The sequence below is a fragment of the Mus musculus genome, chromosome 11 (assembly GCF_000001635.26).
Source record: "Mus musculus strain C57BL/6J chromosome 11, GRCm38.p6 C57BL/6J".
Classification (NCBI taxonomy): Eukaryota; Metazoa; Chordata; class Mammalia; order Rodentia; family Muridae; genus Mus; species Mus musculus.
Window position 1 is genome coordinate 90,674,121 of NC_000077.6, and position 19,246 is coordinate 90,693,366.

Consider the following 19,246-nt stretch of genomic DNA (forward strand, 5'->3'; position numbering starts at 1 on the left):
TAGATTCCACAGCTTCAGCATGAATACATGCATCCCCACCCCCCGCCCATGGCCACAAGAGAAACTGAATGGGAGCTAGGGAAATGACTATCTCTTCTTCAGCAGGAAGATATTATCCAATGTCAAGGAATCTTACTCCTCAGAAACTCTGAACGGATTGCAGCTGGATGTAGCTTCTTTCGTAGAGAGCTGGCCTAGCCAGCACGACACCCTGGGTTCAATGCTTACTACTGCAAAAACTGAGTATTTGGGAGGTGGAGGCAGGAATATCAGAAGTTCAGCATCATCCTTGGTGTCATAGAGAGTTAGAGGCCAGGGTGGGCTAGAGAGACCATGTCAAATTAGAGGAGGGGAGGGGAGGGGAGGGGAGGGGAGGGGAGGGGAGGGGAGGGGAGGGGAGGGGAGGGGAGGAGAGGAGAGGAGAGGAGAGGAGAGTTCTTTATGCATCACTCCTACATAAATAAAGGATCATTACAACAACCAGAATTACATCCTCATCTATCTATACTTAGAAATTTACCCTCCCTCAATATAAGTCGACAGACTTACCTTAATGAAATTCAAGATTCTGTTCTGGGTCTCCAGCGGTAAGGTGTATCTGGGATTCAGCAGCTTAACTAGAGTATCTTTAATGAACTCCTTCTTCACAATCAGAGATTGGAAACTCGGGCCACAGTTCTGCACGCACATGTCAATGAGCTAAATGAAGGAGCAAAGTCGGGCGTGACACCTCTGTAGCATCATCCTTCTGACTTTAAGACCCAACAAACGCGACGCAAGAATAGCTTCTGCCAGCATTCTAATTAACAGCCCCCGATTTGCTTCCTACAATACTAAGCTATATGGCAAGAATGTTATGTTCCGATACTGCAAGGAAGAAGAAACGTAAGGTAACTGCCTAGACGCTCCAACTGATGAAGAGTCAGGACACACACAGCACGCAGCAGCACTGCGTAGTAAATGACATGCGCTAAACTGTAATAAATGCAATGTCAAGCAAAACACACATTCTAGATTATGTAACATTTGCTGCAGGTTATCTAGGGTCAGCCTGTCCCTTCTGTCCTGTCATTGTTAACAGTGGTACACCCTTTTACTATTAAGGTCCTGGTTTGGGTAATAAATTGCTGTCAGTCTAGCAATAGATCTTTAGAGGCCAAGTGGGATTATTTAAAGTCAGGTGATTGTGTGAGAGTTATAGAAAAGCCTGGCGCTGAGCTGGGCTTTGAAAAATGACCAAGGAAAGTAGAAATGAATCTACAGATGTACAGATAAACAGATAAACGCTGCTTTGGTTTGCATTTGGAATGCCACCCCAGATCCCTGTGTACAAAGCTTGTTGCTATTTGCAGGTAGTCAAAACTTTACAAATGGGGCCTAGGGGGATGTTCCAAGTTGTGGCAGAGACACCATCAAAGGGAATTCTGGAACCATGGTTTTTTTTCTTTTCTTTTCTTTTCTTTTCTTTTTTTTTTTTTTTTACACTTCCCAGCCATAAGCATGGGGTTAATTATTTTACTCTGCCACAGGCCACCTGCCCACGACTGTCGGAAACCACAAACCGCAGAGAACCTTCTTCATAAGCTGCCTTAAGTAGACATTAGAGAGATTCCTGGAAAGAAGACTATTGTAAATCATATGTAAACCATATGCAAAAAAAATGAATAAATAAAGGTGGCAAAGTTCATGAACTCTCACAATGGGAGGAGATTTAGTGTGCCCTCTGCTTTGTCCCTCGTGGTGGCATCATGAGGTAGGCACTTTGAGAACGGGGGGAGGGTACTGTAGATAAAGTCCATGAGGGCATTATCTAGAGTCTCCAGAAATCTGTCTGTCAGGATAGAGTCTAGCCATTCATTACCCAGGAGTCCCTGAGGAGAATGTTAGTCAGTGTCATAGAGAAAAAGCTACATTCTGGACAGACACCAGCAGCACTCTACTGAGGATACTTGGAAGTCTGGTAGGCACTCAGCAGTGCAGACCCAATACAAAAAAGGGCAAGCATTGGATGGTGTGAGCATGCCAGACGGAATGAGTGACGAAGGAGGAGCGTTGGCTGTGTATTTCCTGAAGTAAGAAGACTGAAAGCTAAGAGAGCTTCACTCAACATGAGCTGAGGGGACCATTCATGGAAATATGGGTAGGGTGGGGTGATGTGACTGGGGACCCTAGGGGTAAAGTGGGTGGGACAAAGCTTAGGTATTTTTAGGTTCGAAAGGAAAAGTAAATATTCAAATATGTTTAGTAGAGGGCTTTACATCCAGAGCTGCAGGACAGGAGAGTGAAGGGCCATGAGAGGGTCACCAAGGCCACCAAGGAGGTGCAAAGAAGAGGGATACCTGGGACACTGGATGGGAAGGCAGTAAAAAAACAACAGAAAGAAAGAAAGAAAGAAAGAAAGAGAGAGAGAGAGAGAGAGAGAGAGAGAGGAGGGAAGGGAGGGAGGGAGGAAGGGAGGACAAAAGGAAGAAAGGAGGGAGGGAGGGAGGAAGAGGGAAGGAAGATGGAAGAAAGGAAGGAAGGAGGAAAGAAAGGAACGAATGAAGGAACAAAGGAATAAAGGAATAAAGGAAGGAGGAAAAATAATGTTGGTAAAGTCAAAAGAAGCTCCCAAAAAGAAGGGTGTTAATAGTTAATAGTTAACAGTTACTATTAAGGACAGAACAGCTATAATGTGTTCACTGGTTAGTGGGGCCATTCTTCACTTTGAATAAAACAACACAGTTAGCACTCAGGCTAAGAAGAATGGGATGGAGTGGAAAAACTGCATGCAGAAAGCCAATTTCTTAAAAATGATCTAACGGTAAAATCAAATCTCCATGCCACTTTGAGTTTGAGAGGACAAAGCAACCGTGCTGTGACCATCAAAGCTGCCATCTCCTCAGAAAAGTACCCCAGCGCCTGACTTCCCCGCATGTGCTGTATTTTGAGTGTCATTTTCACGCAATACAAAAAAGTAGCAGCGGGTACACAGAGCTATACTTTTAAACAAGGAGACCATGGAAGCCATCAGAAAATATGGGAGCTGAGTGCATGAAGAAACACGGGGAAACCTTTGAAGCAAATGGAGGTAGAAGCAGAAGCCACACCCAAGTAAGATTACTGTGTGGTGATGTAAGCTGGCTAGACAGAGTGGCATGGCGCATTGGAAATGATGCTGAACTCGACTACTAAAGCGAGTTTTGAATGGGCTCAGGATGCTACAGCCTCTATTCCAGTGGTTCTCAACCTTCCTAATGATGCTTTCTTACAGTTTCCTCATGTTGTGGTGACCCAACTTCTACAATAAAATTATTCTCATTGCTACGTCACAACTGCAATTTCGCTGTTAATGAATTGTAATGTAAATATCTGTGTTTTCCGATGGTCTTAGGCCACCCGAGAGAAAAGGCTGTTTGAGCGCAAAAAGGTTCTCACCCCACAGATTGAGAAGTGATGCTCTATTCAATGCAAGTTGATGGGCTTAGCCAACTGCTTGTGCGGTCTTGGATAAGATTATCTAGCTTGTTTGGCGTCAAGTAAATGATGGATTCCTTGCTAAATAGTGCCCAAATCAATTTTTATCTTTGGCATACTAATACTTTATGGTAATGGGTAACATTCCTGAAAGGTATATGTGCAAAAAAATCAGAGTCAACTTAGAGTTCTGAGACTGTTAACATTAGAGTTCTGAGACTGTTAACATTTGGAGATCAGCAGGCATGCCCTTTGTGCTTTGCCGCTGGAATCAAGACTGTCAGAGCTCATTACTTCTGTATCATCTCCTCCATTCTGTCTCCAGTCCTCACCTCCCCCCGTCCCCCGTCCCCTGCCCCAGCTCACTTGGACTCTAAAACAGACTGTGGTAAACGGACAGACTTACAGGAGTAGCTTAGCATATTTTGCTATCTCGCTCTGGTGCCCATGTGCTCAGATAGCCTATCTTTGGAAACAGGGTAAGTAGGAATCTGTAATCTGAAGTGGGAGAGAGAACTGAAGGAACCAAGCAACCAAGCAAAGCAGAAGTGGGTGACTCAAAGCTTTGCCCATCTATTTTTGTGCTCAGCTGAGCAAATCACTTATGTGAACTCATGGCAATGCCGTCTGCATCACGGACACTGGGCCTCTTTGAGGAGCTTACTGTAAGAGCCTGATGATATGTCGTGTCCTCTGAGAGGGAGGCACAAAGCAGGACCTCTGCAAATGGTGACCATCTGTATTGATGGAGAAGGTTCTAACACGAGAGAACGTGCTCATCAAGAGAAATAAAAATTCGTCACACATGGTTAGAAGAGAAAGACCTATTAGTCAGTTCTGATTCTCACTGTAGGTATATCTAAGTCAGGTACAGTGGCAATACTAGATTTCAGATACATCAGAGCTATATCTGGACCACCAACTGTGACCACATCAAGGCAAGGCTACTCTAGCCTACTAGCCTCATGTACGAGAGAGCTGTCTTCTCATCCTTTCTCATATGATAAGCTACTGGCCGGACACTCACCTTTACATATCGCCTGGAAATCGCTATAGCTCTTTATTGGTGCCTGTTCCATAAAGGACTATTACATTCCATTGCTTCTTGGGAACTTGTTCAACCACTTTTCAGTTGACAATGACAGTGGTATTTGCTGAGGTTAGTCACAATTGACTCATTCAAGAGAGGGCTCTCTAGCTTAGAGCAATAAAGCTTAGTAACAACAGTGAATATAAGACGAAGCGGAACTATTGACTTCTTGGGCTGAGTGTGTATCTCAGTGGCAGGGCCCTTGTCTGGAATGCACAAGGGCCTGAATTCTACTGCATTGTAAAAGAAAAGCAGAAAAAGCTACTGGCTCCTGTATTAAACTCTGCCACTGAGTGTTAGTGGGGGAAAAAAAATCATAGTATAATCAGATTATGTGAAAGACCTAACAAAGGCTGACAAGTCCATGGAGAACTCTAAATGACAGAGAGTATTAGAAACATTCATAATTGACTTAGACTCTCATCAGTTCCCAGAAATAAGATGGAAATGTCACCTAGGAGATGACTTATTAAATAGTTTATTAGTAAACTAATAATTGCCTTTGACAGTCATTGGGCAATCCTTCTGTGACTAATTCTGCTCATAATTCAGTTTAGCCTCAGAGAATACTGAAGGCAGGCAGGGCAGAGGCCTTGAGTGTAACTCTGAAAGACAACAAGCAAGCTGAGGTGGGGCACACGGGCCATTATGTGTACAACAAGGGAGGTCTACATGCAGGTAGGTATCGAGAGTCAAAGCCCAAAGCCCACTTTGAAAAAACTCAAGATAAATTTCTTCTCCTCTCATTGCCCCTTTTCTATGTTCATGGAACACACACACACACACACACACACACACACACAAAATCTAAATTCTATATATGAAAGATAATTTGGTATTTCCCTCTCAGAATCTGGCATACACACACACACACACACACACACACACACACACACACACACACACACACACACAAAATCTTATAAGGATGGACTAAGGGGAAAGGGGAGACAATGGCATCTATGTGACATGAACTAAGGAGGGGTATTTGGGTGTAGAAAGGATGCAATAAGAAGGGAGTGATGGAGGAGGGGCGAAGAGAGGGATGAATAAGTATATGCTCAATGATACACACATGTTAAGATGACACAAGGAAACACACTGCTTTGCATGCCAACGTTAAAGACTAATTAAGGAAGTCTGGAGAGATGGCTCAGTGCTTAAGGGCACCTGCTGCTTTTTCCAGACGCCCCCAAGTTCAGTTCCCAGTAGTCATACTGAGTGGCTGGCTCACAACTGCCTGTAACTCTAGCTCCAGGAACGGGACACCCTCTAATGGCTTCTGAGTGCACCTGCACACAGGTGGCATACATTTACACAGACACATACACACAAATAAAAATAAAATTTTAAAGTAGATTAAGGAAAAGAAAGAGAACTCAAGACAAAGCAGCCATCTTCCTCAACCTTAGCAGACCTGGAGGCTAATAATGAAGTTGAATTTTGACCCCTCACCCTTGACTTTCATTTTTATGTAAGCATGGGCTCTTAAAAGACTCCCTGGTTTTTGTATGCTGGTAGGGGAAATCACAACGCAGAGTAGTAGCGTTAGGAGGTCAACACACAATAAAAAGCAGCTGCTAAATGGGAGTCAAGCTTGAAAGGGAAGAATGGAAGCCCAAAGATAAATGGAAGATCCTCGGGACAACATTCTACAGCCCCCATCCTCTTCCTCCGAGAGGGTCCCATGCATTGCAAGTGAAGGTGGAGGACATGGACCTGGAGATAGAGAACCCCTGAACCATGAAGGAGGCTAATACAACCCTCACGGAGGCAAACCACTAAAGAGGGTAAACAACTGAACTGTAAGATTGCAATGTGATGCCCAGGTGGAAAGAGAAGTGTGTGTGTGTGTGTGTGTGTGTGTGTGTGTGTGTGTGTGTGTGTGTATACATTCCTTGACTTTCCTTATCCTTCTCACTCAGTTCTCTCAACCTTCTGCACTCCTGAGATCCGCTAGATCCCTCCATTTTAGTGCTGTCTACATTCCTCTCTACCCTAGGTCTGAAAATACCTTCCATTAGCCCCGGAGTCTTCCTGGACGCTAGGAGAAATGGGGTGAAGTTTGGGAACGGAGTGGGTGGGAACCTAAACCAATTCGATCTATACTGGATACACGAACGTTTCTGACTCAGGACTACGCATGAGGGAAGGTACTGGAGACACACACTGTAGGGCACATGGGTCTTACAGACAGGCTAAGAACTGCAGGGGTGGGATGTGCTCAAGTCCCAGGGATCAGAGGTGGTAGGAGTGGAGCTGTCCCCTCTCAGCCTCTAAAGCCTGCTCTGGAACGCATACCAATGACCACCAATGGAGAGGATCTCAGGAGTCGGGAGTCTCCTAATGCAGCATCTTCATGCAAATGGAGCATCACCAGCATCCCAAACTCAGTCAAACAAAAACCTTTACCAGCAAATCCCACCCCACTCCCCAAGGTTCATACAGGCAGTCCCAGTCCACAGGGAATAAAGCACACAGACTCTTTCATCAAGGATCCAGGGAGTGGCTGTCTTTACTGAGCTGTATTTCTTGAGGAAGAGCTCTCTCTCTCTCTCTCTCTCTCTCTCTCTCTCTCTCTCCCCAAGCACTCATGGTTGGACCTTGGGTCTCCTTGGCTGGCCAGGCTCTTGCTGCCTGCAGAGGCTCCCATCAGAGGAGCAGCAGCTGCTGCAGCCACAGTTGCCACTACTGCCACTGTAGCTGTTGTGGGACCTGGGACACCAGCTACCTGGCCAGACTGGAGCCCTGTCTGTCCCAGGCTGCTCTTCACCCTCCTTGATGTGACATACAGAGACATCTGACACAACAGAGAGAACTGGGTGTCCAGACATCCCTGGCAGAGAGAGAGGCAGAATTCAATACCACAGCAAATGAAGCACATGAGAGACTCAATCCATTCTTAGAGGAAGAGTAGTATAAAAAAAAAAAGGTACGGAATTTAGAATCTTAGGACTGGGTTCAAATTCCCATACATGCCTCTAATAGAAAGTTAATCTAAGTTACTGAACTTCTTTTTCTGGTCTTTTTCTTTCATAATCTACAAAATGGAACTGATAAGACATTCAACTCCTGGTGGTAAGAACATCAATAACATACCAAGCATTTCTCTCTCTCTCTCTCCTTCCCTTCTTTCTTTCCTTCCTTTCCTCCTCCTCCTCCTCCTCTTTCTCCTCCTCATTCTCTCTCTCTCTCTCTCTTTTTTTTTTTCCTTTTTGGTTTTTCAAGACAGTATTTTACTATGTAGCCCTGGCTGTCCTGGAACTCACTCTGTAGACCAGGCTGGCCTGGAACTCACAGAGATCCGACTGCCTCTGCAATCCCAAGCATTGGGGCTAAAGGCGTGCGTCACCATCAGCCAGCTAACATTCCAGGCATTTCTCTCCTGGTCCTGATACCTTGATATTTCCATAGAAACATATTACTCCTTTTTCAATAGTTCCATCATTCTGTGGTCTTCATGAGCAGGTTGCTATGAGTTATAGACAGACAAGAGTCCAGCAACCAGGAAGGAGGTAAATACCTCTAAAACTACAGTCAGATCCCCACTGAAAGGCTTTTTCTGCATTTTTGGCATGGATACTATTTAACTTCTTTTTATTTAGACAGTCCCAAGTACACACGCTGTGATGCACTACTTTCCAGGTTAATCTAGAAAGCGGGAACTATGCTCACATCTGCCTCGTAGCCTTCTGGTAAACACTGTCTTTACTCCTAAAAACAATATGATGCTGGCCATGTCGATGTGAGGTCTTCCTTCCAGAAGAAATGAGGAGGCCATACAGCTCATTTCCAATGGACAAAGGGCAACTCACCAGTGTGACTGAAGAGGCCACACAGTCACAACTAAGGGGAAAGAGCTCGCATCTGTATCACAAAAGGAACGGTGCACAGGAGACCTGCACAAAGTGACAGAGAATGTTCTCCCAATGACATCAATCAAAAGAGCCTCACTGAAACTTAAGGGGCTGCCAAGGTCTCAGGACCCCTCAAAGGGGCTGGAAGAAGGGAGAAAGCTATAAGGGAGCCATCTCTCACAGTTGCAATTTTCTCCTTCAAACATGGCCAGCGAATACAAACACATGCTTACTGACCCATGTATCAATCACGGGTTTCTAACCACAAACTCAAAGATCTTAATCAGACAAACCGATTCCGTGACGATGATTTCTTTCTACAAAATTAGATGGCACTGTAGTCAACTGAACTCCCTTCTGAGGCTCTCAACAGATGAGGAGCCTTAAGTCACACAGTCCAGAGAGTACTATTATGGGGCCGTCATCTCTCATTAAACTCATTAAGAATGTTAATTGTAAGCCGGGCGTGGTGGCGCACGCCTTTAATCCCAGCACTCGGGAGGCAGAGGCAGGCGGATTTCTGAGTTCGAGGCCAGCCTGGTCTACAAAGTGAGTTCCAGGACAGCCAGGGCTATACAGAGAAACCCTGTCTTGAAAAACAAAAAGCAAAAACAAAACAAAACAAACAAACAAAAACAAACAAACAAAAAAGAATGTTAATTGTAGGGGTGAAACCCCCGCAATCTTATTTATAGCATTAAAAGTACTTACTGATAAGGAAAGTTGGATTTCTTTGTGGTTATAGTTTTTGGAGATCCTTTTCTTCAAAGCTTTTACTGCATCTTTTGGCCTATGGCAATAAAGACACTGAAATGAACAATTTGGATAGAGAGGCAGTCTCTATGGAAGCAGTGTACAATACGGAAATAGGAATGGCTTAAGCGTACAGGCCAATGTTTGATTGTGTTTCTGTCTTAGCTGGGCCACTTAGCGCACCATCTCTAAGCTGCCTTCCAAAATTGATAGATCACACCACCTGCCCCCTGGGGAGACACAGCTAAGATATGTGTGCAAGAGGATTACATAAACAGTCATGAAGTGTGTACACACTGGCTTCTATACACACACAGAATCGGGTTACAGGAAATGTAACCCTAAAACAACAAGAGAAAAGTGATCCCTTTAAGATTCTTAGCATTGCCTGAGTACCCCATATGTCAGGGGATATAAGAATTACAGCGATTGACTAATTTTGATATGCTGTAACCTGATGTTAGGGAGATCTGCAAATAGAGGGTCAAAATTCACTTCATTAGGTTTCCCTTTTGCAAGATCAGTGAAGAAACTGATCATAGTAATGAAAAAGGTTCACAGAGGATCTAAATACCACACAGTGTGTGTGTGTGTGTGTGTGTGTGTGTGTGTGTGTGTGTGTGTATAGTTGTTGTTGTTATATATGCAGGAGAGATACTATGCAAGCTTGAAGACCTGTACCAGCATCCACAGCCCCAGGTAAAATCATGGTGGATTGATTACAGCCTGCCTGTCATTCTAAGGCTAGGTTAGAAGGTAGAGACTGACCCCTGGGGTAAACTAGCTAGCTAACTAGCCTTTCTACACAGCTCTGCGTTCAACTGAGAAACCCTGACTCAATAGAAAAAAGAGGAGAGAAATTGAGGAAGATATCAGCAGTTGGTATCAGCCTCAGGCCTCCACACTAAAGTGTGCTCATACACATGTGAACACACATGCACTCCTGCATACCACACAGAGACACATTTTTTAAAAAAAAAAATCTGTAAACTCTTAGAAGTGTCAACCATAGGCACTTGCCATTAATATATAACCAATAATCATTTTACCATGTTTTCTTCATCAGCACACTCTAGACAAAATCTGGCTCTACCAATTATCCTTTAAGAATGTTCAGGGAAATGTACAAGTTCGCTTTTTATCATAATCTACAGTTGACTAAAATCAAAGTTGCAGTGCTTGTTGAATGACTTTGTTTTTCTTTTCTTTTTGTTATTTAGTGGCTTCAAGTTTAGATAATATATCAATACCCAGCACATCTTGTATGAGCACAGTATGAACTTGGGTGCGCTGGTAGGATAACAGATAAATACTTGTCCCCTGACAAGGAAAGAAAAGATTGCTCAGTCGTTTCGAACAATCAAGATGAGGGTCGGTCACCACGTGCCTGGACAACAACCCCTGGAAGCCACTCCAGTCTGCTTCTGCATAGTGTTTCTGTTACATAAAACACTGGCAATCAGAGCAGGAGAAAGCTCTAAAGAAAGAAACAATGTATCCCTCTCTTTAAAAGATTTTTTTTTCCAAAATGATGAATTTAAGTGAGACAACAACAAAATTTAAATTAGTAAAGAAAAGGTAAAGAAGGCGACAAGCTCTAATGACCTCTTGGGGTCCCCTGCATGCTGGAGGAGGAAGTTGTCCCCACTGTCGGCCTGCCATCCTCACAAGGCAGGAAGTAAGCGGTCTGTCAACCAAAACACCCAAACCTTGGCAATGGAAACCGAGCTGCAGTTCTGATGGATCTTTTCAGGCAGAAATGCACAGATACCACGGTAACCTTACCCGTCCTGTGTGGTGTTAATTATGTCACAGATGTGCAGGAACTGGCCCCAGTCTTCAGTCAGAACTCCAGCAAAAGTGGCCTTTTCTGTGAAGATAAAATTGCTCGTGTTGAGTCTGAGCCACAATGGAGAGAAAAAACAAAACAAAACAAAACAGAACAGAACCTCATGTCCTTGAAATAATCTGCTTGGGGGTCAGGGTGCACGAACAAGTACCATTAAGTTTATGCTACCAAAGGGTAAAGTGATTTCTTTTCTCTCCTCCTGAACAATTCTCAGTAACTCAGGAATCGATCAGAAGCCAAGGCCAGAGTGCTGCTGTTTCGACAGCAATGAGTGAGCCACTACGAAAGCCTGCAACAAATCTCCAGCCTCCAGTGGCTTTCAGAAGCCAGAACTAGAGATCTGTGCCTTACTGGGCAGACACGGACGAGGTGAACAGCACATCACTAAGTCTATTCTCTTTTAACCCATGGTTACAGATGATGAAAGAGAAATTCAGAGAGAGTAAGGAGATTAACCTAGGTCACACATCAAGTATGATGGGGAACTTGCATTCAAATCAAGGGTATTTGCGATATTTATATTTTTAAAGTATGTATCGGGAGGGGTGTGAGGAAAAAAAAAAGGCAGAGCTAGCACAATTACAGAGCAAGATGGCTTCCGGCATCAAACTTACACCAGGCAGATTTACATACTCACACCCTTGACATTTCCTTCTCTAGATGACTTCATTAAGGACACAGGACCAGGGTCAGAAAACCGCTAACGCAGTGGGTCTCAACCCTCCTAATGCTCTGACTCTTTAGTACACTTCCTTATGTTATGGTGACCCCCAACCATAAAATTGTTTTCACTGCCTACTTCACAACTGCAATTTTGCTAGTTATAGATTGCAACGTAGATATCAGTGTTTTCCCACGGTTTTAGGGGATCCCTGTGAAAGGGTCATTGGAACCCCTTCCCCAAAGGGTCTCAACCCACAGGTTGAGAAACATTACTGTACTGTCTGCCTGCTTATTGGCATCTATGACAAAGATACCCATGTACGGTGCAAACCATAGTGTGTGGCTTTAATGGGGTTCTAAATGGACAAAGCTGGGCCATCTTGCTCGTGTCGCTAGGCACACATTGTTCTTCCATCTGGATACTTCTTTCTCTCAACATGCTCATTCCTAGAGAACTCTTATTCACACTTCAAAGGCTGTGGCCGAGTTCGTTTCTCCCTTTTTTAAAGTTTTGTTTGCAAACTACGTGGTATCTTTCAGTATTATAAGGGTATCTTAACAGTGGATGCTGCAGAATATGGCCATTCTCCTTATCACCAGGTAAGTTCCCTGGGGGATGGGACTATGCCTTCCCGAAGGCATCCAGCTAGTAGTTCTAAATGTTTTCAAAACTAAGGGATAATCGGACATTGCCGAAGTGCCTTTTGCCTGCGAAGCTTCAGCGAGGATCCATTTCTGCTCGGAACTCGTTCTAAGACATACTATTCAGCAAGGAGATGGGCAGTTACAGTGCTTTTCCTAGAGGGCAGCTCTCTTGCAGTATTGTAAAGATGTGGAAACTCAGGTTTAAGTTCAAAGGTGCGGCCCATCCCCGCAGCAGTTAGTTTAACTTACTTCCAATCTAAACTTTCTGAGACTGAGTCTTAGAACTACCAGGTTCATAGGATTTCATCACCCCACCAAGTTCCCAACAGTTTGCCTGTCATTAATACACCCTGGTGCCACACCCTGTCCCCAAGGGAGGGGGCAGGGTAAAGAAGGGAGCTGAGGTGGCAAAAAGCCAATTGTATGTAGTCAGTGACTTCTGCATCCACCTCTGTAATTCAGAACACAAACACAAGGGATAAGGAAGGACCAGGCTGGCTGGATTGGAGGGTGATGCGTGGTCTAAGAGCCTCAGTGACTGCAGACGGCCCCTCTCCCAATCTCCCTCTTTAAGCAAAAGGCCGGCTCACATCGCTTGGGCTGTGCGCTGGAGAAAATTGGTTTGGAGAAACCTGCCTCTCAGGGTGAGATCACGTCAATTAGCGTCTCAGATCTCTCTTTCTGGTCTGTAAAATGGGTATAACAATAAGGTGCTGAGAGTGGACGACGCACTTTATGAAGAACCTTCCCCGGGTCAAGAAGTTTCCACTTTCTCCTCCCAGCGGTCCCAATACTCCACGCAGTGCTGTGCTGCGGGCCACCTGCTTGCTCCACTCGCCCAGCATTTTGAACTTTGCATTTTTTTCGGAGAGGTTCTGGTATGAGTGAGCCAAACTCAGAAAGGTGGAAAGTGGCCGCAGGTGGCACGCAGGTGGCGTGGGAAAGCTGCGGGGGAGGGTAGCATTTCCTCCGACTTGGTCCAACTCGCCCCCCACCCTCCAATCGAGAATGGAGTGGAACCGGCAAAGCTCCCACGGTTCCCCAAGCCAGCCGGGATGTTACTCCCTGCGCCTCCTTACCTATGAGGTGACCCACAGAGGTAGCGTAAGGATCGCGGTGACTCTTCCCAAACGCCATGGTAGCTCCAGAGAGCCCTCCCAGGAAATCCGCCTCCACCGCCCTCCGACTCCACCCGCTCCGTGCCCGAGGCTCCTCCTCTCCGCTCCAGCGCTTGGCTGCCGCGGAGAGGCGCCAGGCAGCGAGCAGGGCGGGGACCCGGGGGACTTGGCGCACCTGCCGCGTGCTCCTGGCGCTTCCCGCACCTCGTGACTCTAGGTGGGCTGGGAGCCCGGGTGGAGTGATGTGACTCCGCACCCCGGGCCTGCGAACTCAGAGTCCAGCTCCAACATCTCCACCGCAGGGCTGAAGACCGCTCCCCTCTCTTTGGAGACTAGACAGTGTGGGATTAGTTGCTAACACAGACTCGAGGGTTATTGCTAAGGTTTATTCAGACAAGGACATAGACCTCTCAAGTCACACACCTCCAGAACAATGAGACTTCGCCTATCACCACTCCGGAGGTCCCTGAACCGATTTTTGCGCCCTACCCTTTAAATCTACGGAACTGGGAGGAGGATGGGCTGTCTAGGAGAGCCAAGACCTCCCTTGAGCCCGGGCTTTGTTTTTCACCCGTTTCCAAGAGGGACCACGAGGCGCCACCACACAAGCTTTTGGCTTCTAGCTCTATCTCCTAGGAACCCTGCTTTCCAGCCTTATGGTGAAAGGAGAGAGGGGCCTTTCCTGGGGCTCTGGCAGGAAATATGTTTGGTATGTAAATCCACATTAAGAAACCAAACCTCTCTGTTTCTATTTGAACCAAGATTTCTTTTTCCTTTTCCGCGGCACGGCTAACATCAGATACCCATGCTTCTGATCTGTAGGATGCCTCCTGAGACGATGGGCTACTCTGCTGGTAGATTTTGCTTCCTGTAGCTAACTGGGACTGAGCTTCACATTAATAGTGGGTTTATTCCCCCCACCCCGAAATGGTGACTAGAAAGAGCAGGAGGACCTGGCCTGACTCATGTTTTTGGTCTTCCATATTTTAGCATAGATGTCAAAACCAATTACATTATGCTCCAAGTGGCTATCATTTGTTGTATTGATCCGGAATCTTCCTCCACCTCCCCCTGTTTGTCCTCCTCCATGAGTGAGTTAACATCGGGATCCTACAATGTAAAATACGGCATTTTTGTTATGATGGTGTTTCTTATGATGAGGTCAGTCCTACCTGAAATAGGACATGCCTATCAGGCTCACTAGCTGTTTCATGTGGTGCGATCTCTCCACTGTGGCAGTCAAGTAGTCTTTACAGCTGATGTTGAAAACCTCTTTTGGCTCTCTCAGCAGCCTGATCTCTGTCTGTCCCTAGCAAATCATTTTGCCTTCATTGCCGTGTGTGATGGGGCAACATTAAGAAGAAAGTCAAAGGCTGGAGAGATGGCTTAGCAGTTAAGAGCACTGACTCCTCTTCCAAAGGTCCTGAGTTCAATTCCCAGCAACCACATGGTGGCTCCCAACCATCTGTAATGGTATCTGATGCCATCTTCTGGTGTGTCTGAAGACAGCTACAAGTGTACTCATATACATAAAATAAATAAATCTTTTTTAAAAGGAGGTGGAGAGGAGAAGGTCAAGTTCTGCCTAAGCTGAAGTGATGATGACTTTCTGTCAGGAAAGAGAAGTTGGATGGAACCCAGGATCCCCGTAGATCATTTATCCCTGCTTCTACCGAGAGGGTGGTTAGGCTTTTGGTTTTCCTCTGCCTGATTTCCTTACATGGCAAGATTGAGGGAGAGCAGGAAGAATAGTAGCAAGGAGTGTGTCCTGGGCACAGTGGCTGATGACTGATCTCTCTCAGCCACTGTCCTTCAGGATGTCGTGATGTCTGTAGCCATGTCTTTCTACGCTCTGTCACTTTCTCCATGATCCTGTTCTTCCACAGGCGTGATTATCAACCCAGTCAATGTCACTGCGGTCTGGGAGAAGGCTGTTAGAAGTCACAGCCAAGTTGAGGTCAGAAAAGAAAGATTCTTCTAAACACACAGTAAGGATTAAATATCGAACTAACACTGGGCTGGAGGCGTGGCTCAGTGATGAAAAGAACTGGCTGCTCTTCTAGAGGACCAGGGTTTGATTTCCAGCACCCACCTGGCAGCTGACAGCCATAGGCAACTCCAGTTCCAGGGAATATGACACTCTCTTCTGGCATACAGGAGCACTAGGTACACACATGGTGCACAGAAATGCAAGCAGGCAAACTACTTATCATATATAAAATAAAATAACGTTTAAATACATGAATAAATTGGTAGACACTAGGAAACCTTACACAGTTTCAGTTTTAAGAATTCTCCCTAAGCAACTTTAATACATGCTTATGTATAATATGTGTGTGTGTGTGAGTGTGTGTAGGTATGCACTGTGCCACACTCTCTGTGTGTCTCCTTGTCTCTGTCTCTCTGTTTCTTCTGTCTGTCTGTCTGTCTGTCTGTCTGTCTGTCTGTCTGTCTGCCTGTCTCTCTCTGTGTGTGTGTGTGTGTGTGTATTTGTGTACTAGTCAGAGGTAAACCTCAGAATTCTGTTGTTGTTGTCAAGTCTCATAAGCCATGCCAGCCAGTCCAGGAACTCCCAGGAGGTTTTCTGTCTCTGTCTCCCACCTCACTACAGAATCGCTGTGATTGCAGATGCATGCTACTGCCCGCCCCCCCTCCCCCCGCCACCGCCCCATGGTTTTGAAGATTCAAACTCAAGTCCTCATACTTGCCGTGTATGCAAATGCTTGCACGCTCACCAAGCCCTCTCCTCAGCCTTGCTAATCATTTTCATATGTGTAAGTCATGACACTAGGTAAAAATGAGCAAGACTCTACTTTTCAAAATGTGTTTAATGCCTGCAACTAGAAATCTTTTATTACTGTGACATAAATTTCATTTTCATAAATGAGCTGAGATTCAGGAAGATAGAACTGTTAAATGGCGTGGCTACATTTTGAACTATGCTTGTCTGATTCTGTAGCCTGTATGACTGCCAACACTTGAAGCGAATGCCCGAGTGCGACCTTTAGTAGTTAAGGGATTCTCTTTGATTCAAACTGAGGCCGTGATGAATGGGGTGAGCTACTTCACTGTCACAGAGTTCTGCGGGTTTTTTGTGTTTGCTCAAGAATGCTAATGTGCTTTTTGCTAGTACCATAAATTAGATGTATTCTATACTCATTACATGATTAATCCCATAGTAAGTATGAAACCAGATTTCACAGATTAAAATAATTAATGCAGATAATTTTTCACATAGCCATGCTGTTAGTTAAAAAAAAAAAAAATCTAACTCCAGATCCGGTGACTCTAAGCACTGTACTATATCACTGTTTTGTGGTCCCAGATTTTAAAAAGTAGATTTGGGTGGGGTGGGGTCTGTGTGTGTGTGTGTGTGGGGGGGGGCACTGCTTTCAGAATGAAGAGACCAGAACTGGTAAGCATATGTGAATGTAAATTGAAAGGTACTTTATCAGAGTGAATCTCCCCAGCGGTTCTGTTTCTCACCACTGAAAATTTTAGATGGTCAGAGCTAGCTGTGGCTCTCGAAGTCACACAGTCTCTGTTCCCAACACTTGAGAGTGACATCCAATGTAAACGAATAACTGGCTCAAGGTCATCCAGCACCAGAAGAGAATGAGTCAACATAGGGAGGTTAAGCGCAAACTGTCCACCCCCCCCCCCCACGTGTTCTCTGTTCCAGCATTGAAATGTGAGCCCTCAATCCATCTGCGGTATCTTCTTTAGCACTCTCTCTACTCTCTCCCATTAGGATGGCTTTTGTTGCCAACCCATCCCTTCCCAGTTGTGCCTCGGTGGAAATTGGCTTCTGTAGCCCTGTGATAAGTAACTCCAGCAGCCGGCCCCACTCTGTTTTTATCTCTGTGTGAGGTCTTTCCTCCTTCTTTCCTCCAGGTATACCTCCTCCCTAACGTTCTTCTCTGCTATTCCCCAATAGTCCTCACCTGGTTCCATCTCCCACTCTGCCGTGCCAAGCCTAAGCTTCCATATCTTCCCATAGCCTTTGCTTCCTTTCTCCCCTTCCCTCCACCACATTCTCCTTTTCTATTCTTTCACAAAGAAGTCTTTTCTGACCATTCCCGCAAGAACTGAGCCTTTCTTTCCTGCCATACAAAAGTATGGCTACAGCAGTTTTTCGACGCCATGAGTCTGTTTATGCTACCTAACTCCAGAAATGCCTTCCAGCCTTCTAAATAAAAGTCCCTCTGGGAAATAGGCCCATGCTTGGGTTGTGTGTCCTGTCACTTGTCAAACTTGAATAGATAGGTGCTGAACACGTGAATAGTCCTTCAAAAACTCAAGAAGCTCTGCTTGTCTTTAGATCCAGTCCCTTAGGCCCACCACCATGGCTTGGAATCTGAACTCAGTGTGAGTAGAATTGTATTTAGCCCCTTCCTCCACCATCTTTAGCCAACTGGATTGCCTTGTTTTGACTGCAACAATTATTCTCAATGTCAATGCATTGAGTTGCTACAAAGAATGCATGGGTCCACCCTCAGATGCATGGATCTATCCTCAGATGCATGGGTCCACCCTCAGATGCAAGGGTCCACCCTCAGATGCATGGGTCCACCCTCAGATGCATGGGTCCACCCTCAGATGCAAGGGTCCACCCTCAGATGCATGGGTCCACCCTCAGATGCATGGGTCCACCCTCAGATGCAAGGGTCCACCCTCAGATGCATGGGTCCACACTCAGATGCATGGGCCCACCCTCAGATGCATGGGTCCATCCTCAGATGCATGGGTCCACCCTCAGATGCAAGGGTCCACCCTCAGATGCATGGGTCCACCCTCAGATGCAAGGGTCCACCCTCAGATGCATGAGTCCACCTTCAGATGCATGGGTCCACCCTCAGATGCATGGGTACATCCTCAGATGCATGGGTCCACCGTCAGATGCATGGGTCCACCCTCAGATGCATGTGTCCACCCTCAGATTAATGGGTTCGTCCTCAGATGCATGGGTCACCCTCAGATGCATGGGTCCACTCTGAGATGCATGGGTCCACCCTCAGACTTTTGTATTTAATTTGTCTTCGGTATATAAAGGGCATCAAGATATTTAAGTGTCCTTAACTGACACCACAATTTCCCAAATAGGAATTTTTTCCCCCCAAAACAGGGTTCCTCTGTGTATCCCTGGCTATCCTGGAACTCACTCTGTAGACCAGCCTAGCCTCAAACTCAGAAATTTGCCTGCCTCTGCCTCCCAAGTGCTAGGATTAAAGACGTGCGCCACCACACCCAGCTATCCAAATAGGAAATGTTGACACTGTCTGACTTATATTTAACCAGCTCTGGAGTTCTCTGAGCTTTGTGCCGCCTCACTCTCTGCCTGGTTGTTTCTCTCATGGGCCATACTTTTTGCTACAACATGGTTTTTGATGCCATGAGTCTGTTCAGGGATGAAATTAAGTCTGAGTTTTCATGAACCCACCAGGTCCTCATGAGTCTAATGGCATAAATCTCCTCAACAGTAACATTATTTCACAATAAATCTTGCCCACTGTCATTGAAAACTATATATACATATATATATATATGTGTGTGTGTGTGTGTGTGTGTGTGTGTGTATGTGTGTGTGTATGTATATGTATATATATACACACACACATACACACACACACACACACAGCTCTTCCACCCGCCTCAGGCACCCAGGGTTGAGGGGAGGGGGAAGGCATCTCTCCCTCACCAAAGCCACTGCTTGGAAGACTAGGGGTGCTCATGCCCTGGGGGCCTTCTCACTCAGACCCCACCATGAGGGTCAGGTGAGGGGTAGAGCCAGCTCGGCACAGTGCCTCAGGTGGCA

The 19,246-nt window shown here is 45.7% G+C and overlaps 1 protein-coding gene across 4 annotated transcripts in view; it reads right to left on the reverse strand.

The window, feature by feature from the left end:
- The window catches only part of Tom1l1 (target of myb1-like 1 (chicken)), a 42,590-nt gene extending 28,431 nt beyond the window's left edge, over nucleotides 1-14,159 (reverse strand). For 2 of the 4 annotated variants that reach the window (NM_001357544.1, NM_001357543.1), the window contains exons 1-4: nucleotides 13,393-13,481; nucleotides 10,942-11,026; nucleotides 9,115-9,193; nucleotides 550-699 (exon numbers count right to left, since the gene is read on the reverse strand). In NM_001357544.1, the coding sequence (NP_001344473.1) occupies nucleotides 550-699; nucleotides 9,115-9,193; nucleotides 10,942-11,026; nucleotides 13,393-13,450 (372 nt within the window). In that variant the 5' untranslated portion in view covers nucleotides 13,451-13,481. Of the gene's footprint in view, nucleotides 1-549; nucleotides 700-9,114; nucleotides 9,211-10,941; nucleotides 11,027-13,392 lie in introns of all 4 variants that reach the window. The other 2 variants (XM_006534269.4, NM_028011.3) reach the window with 2 other exon arrangements.
- Between the last annotated feature and the right edge of the window lie 5,087 nt (nucleotides 14,160-19,246).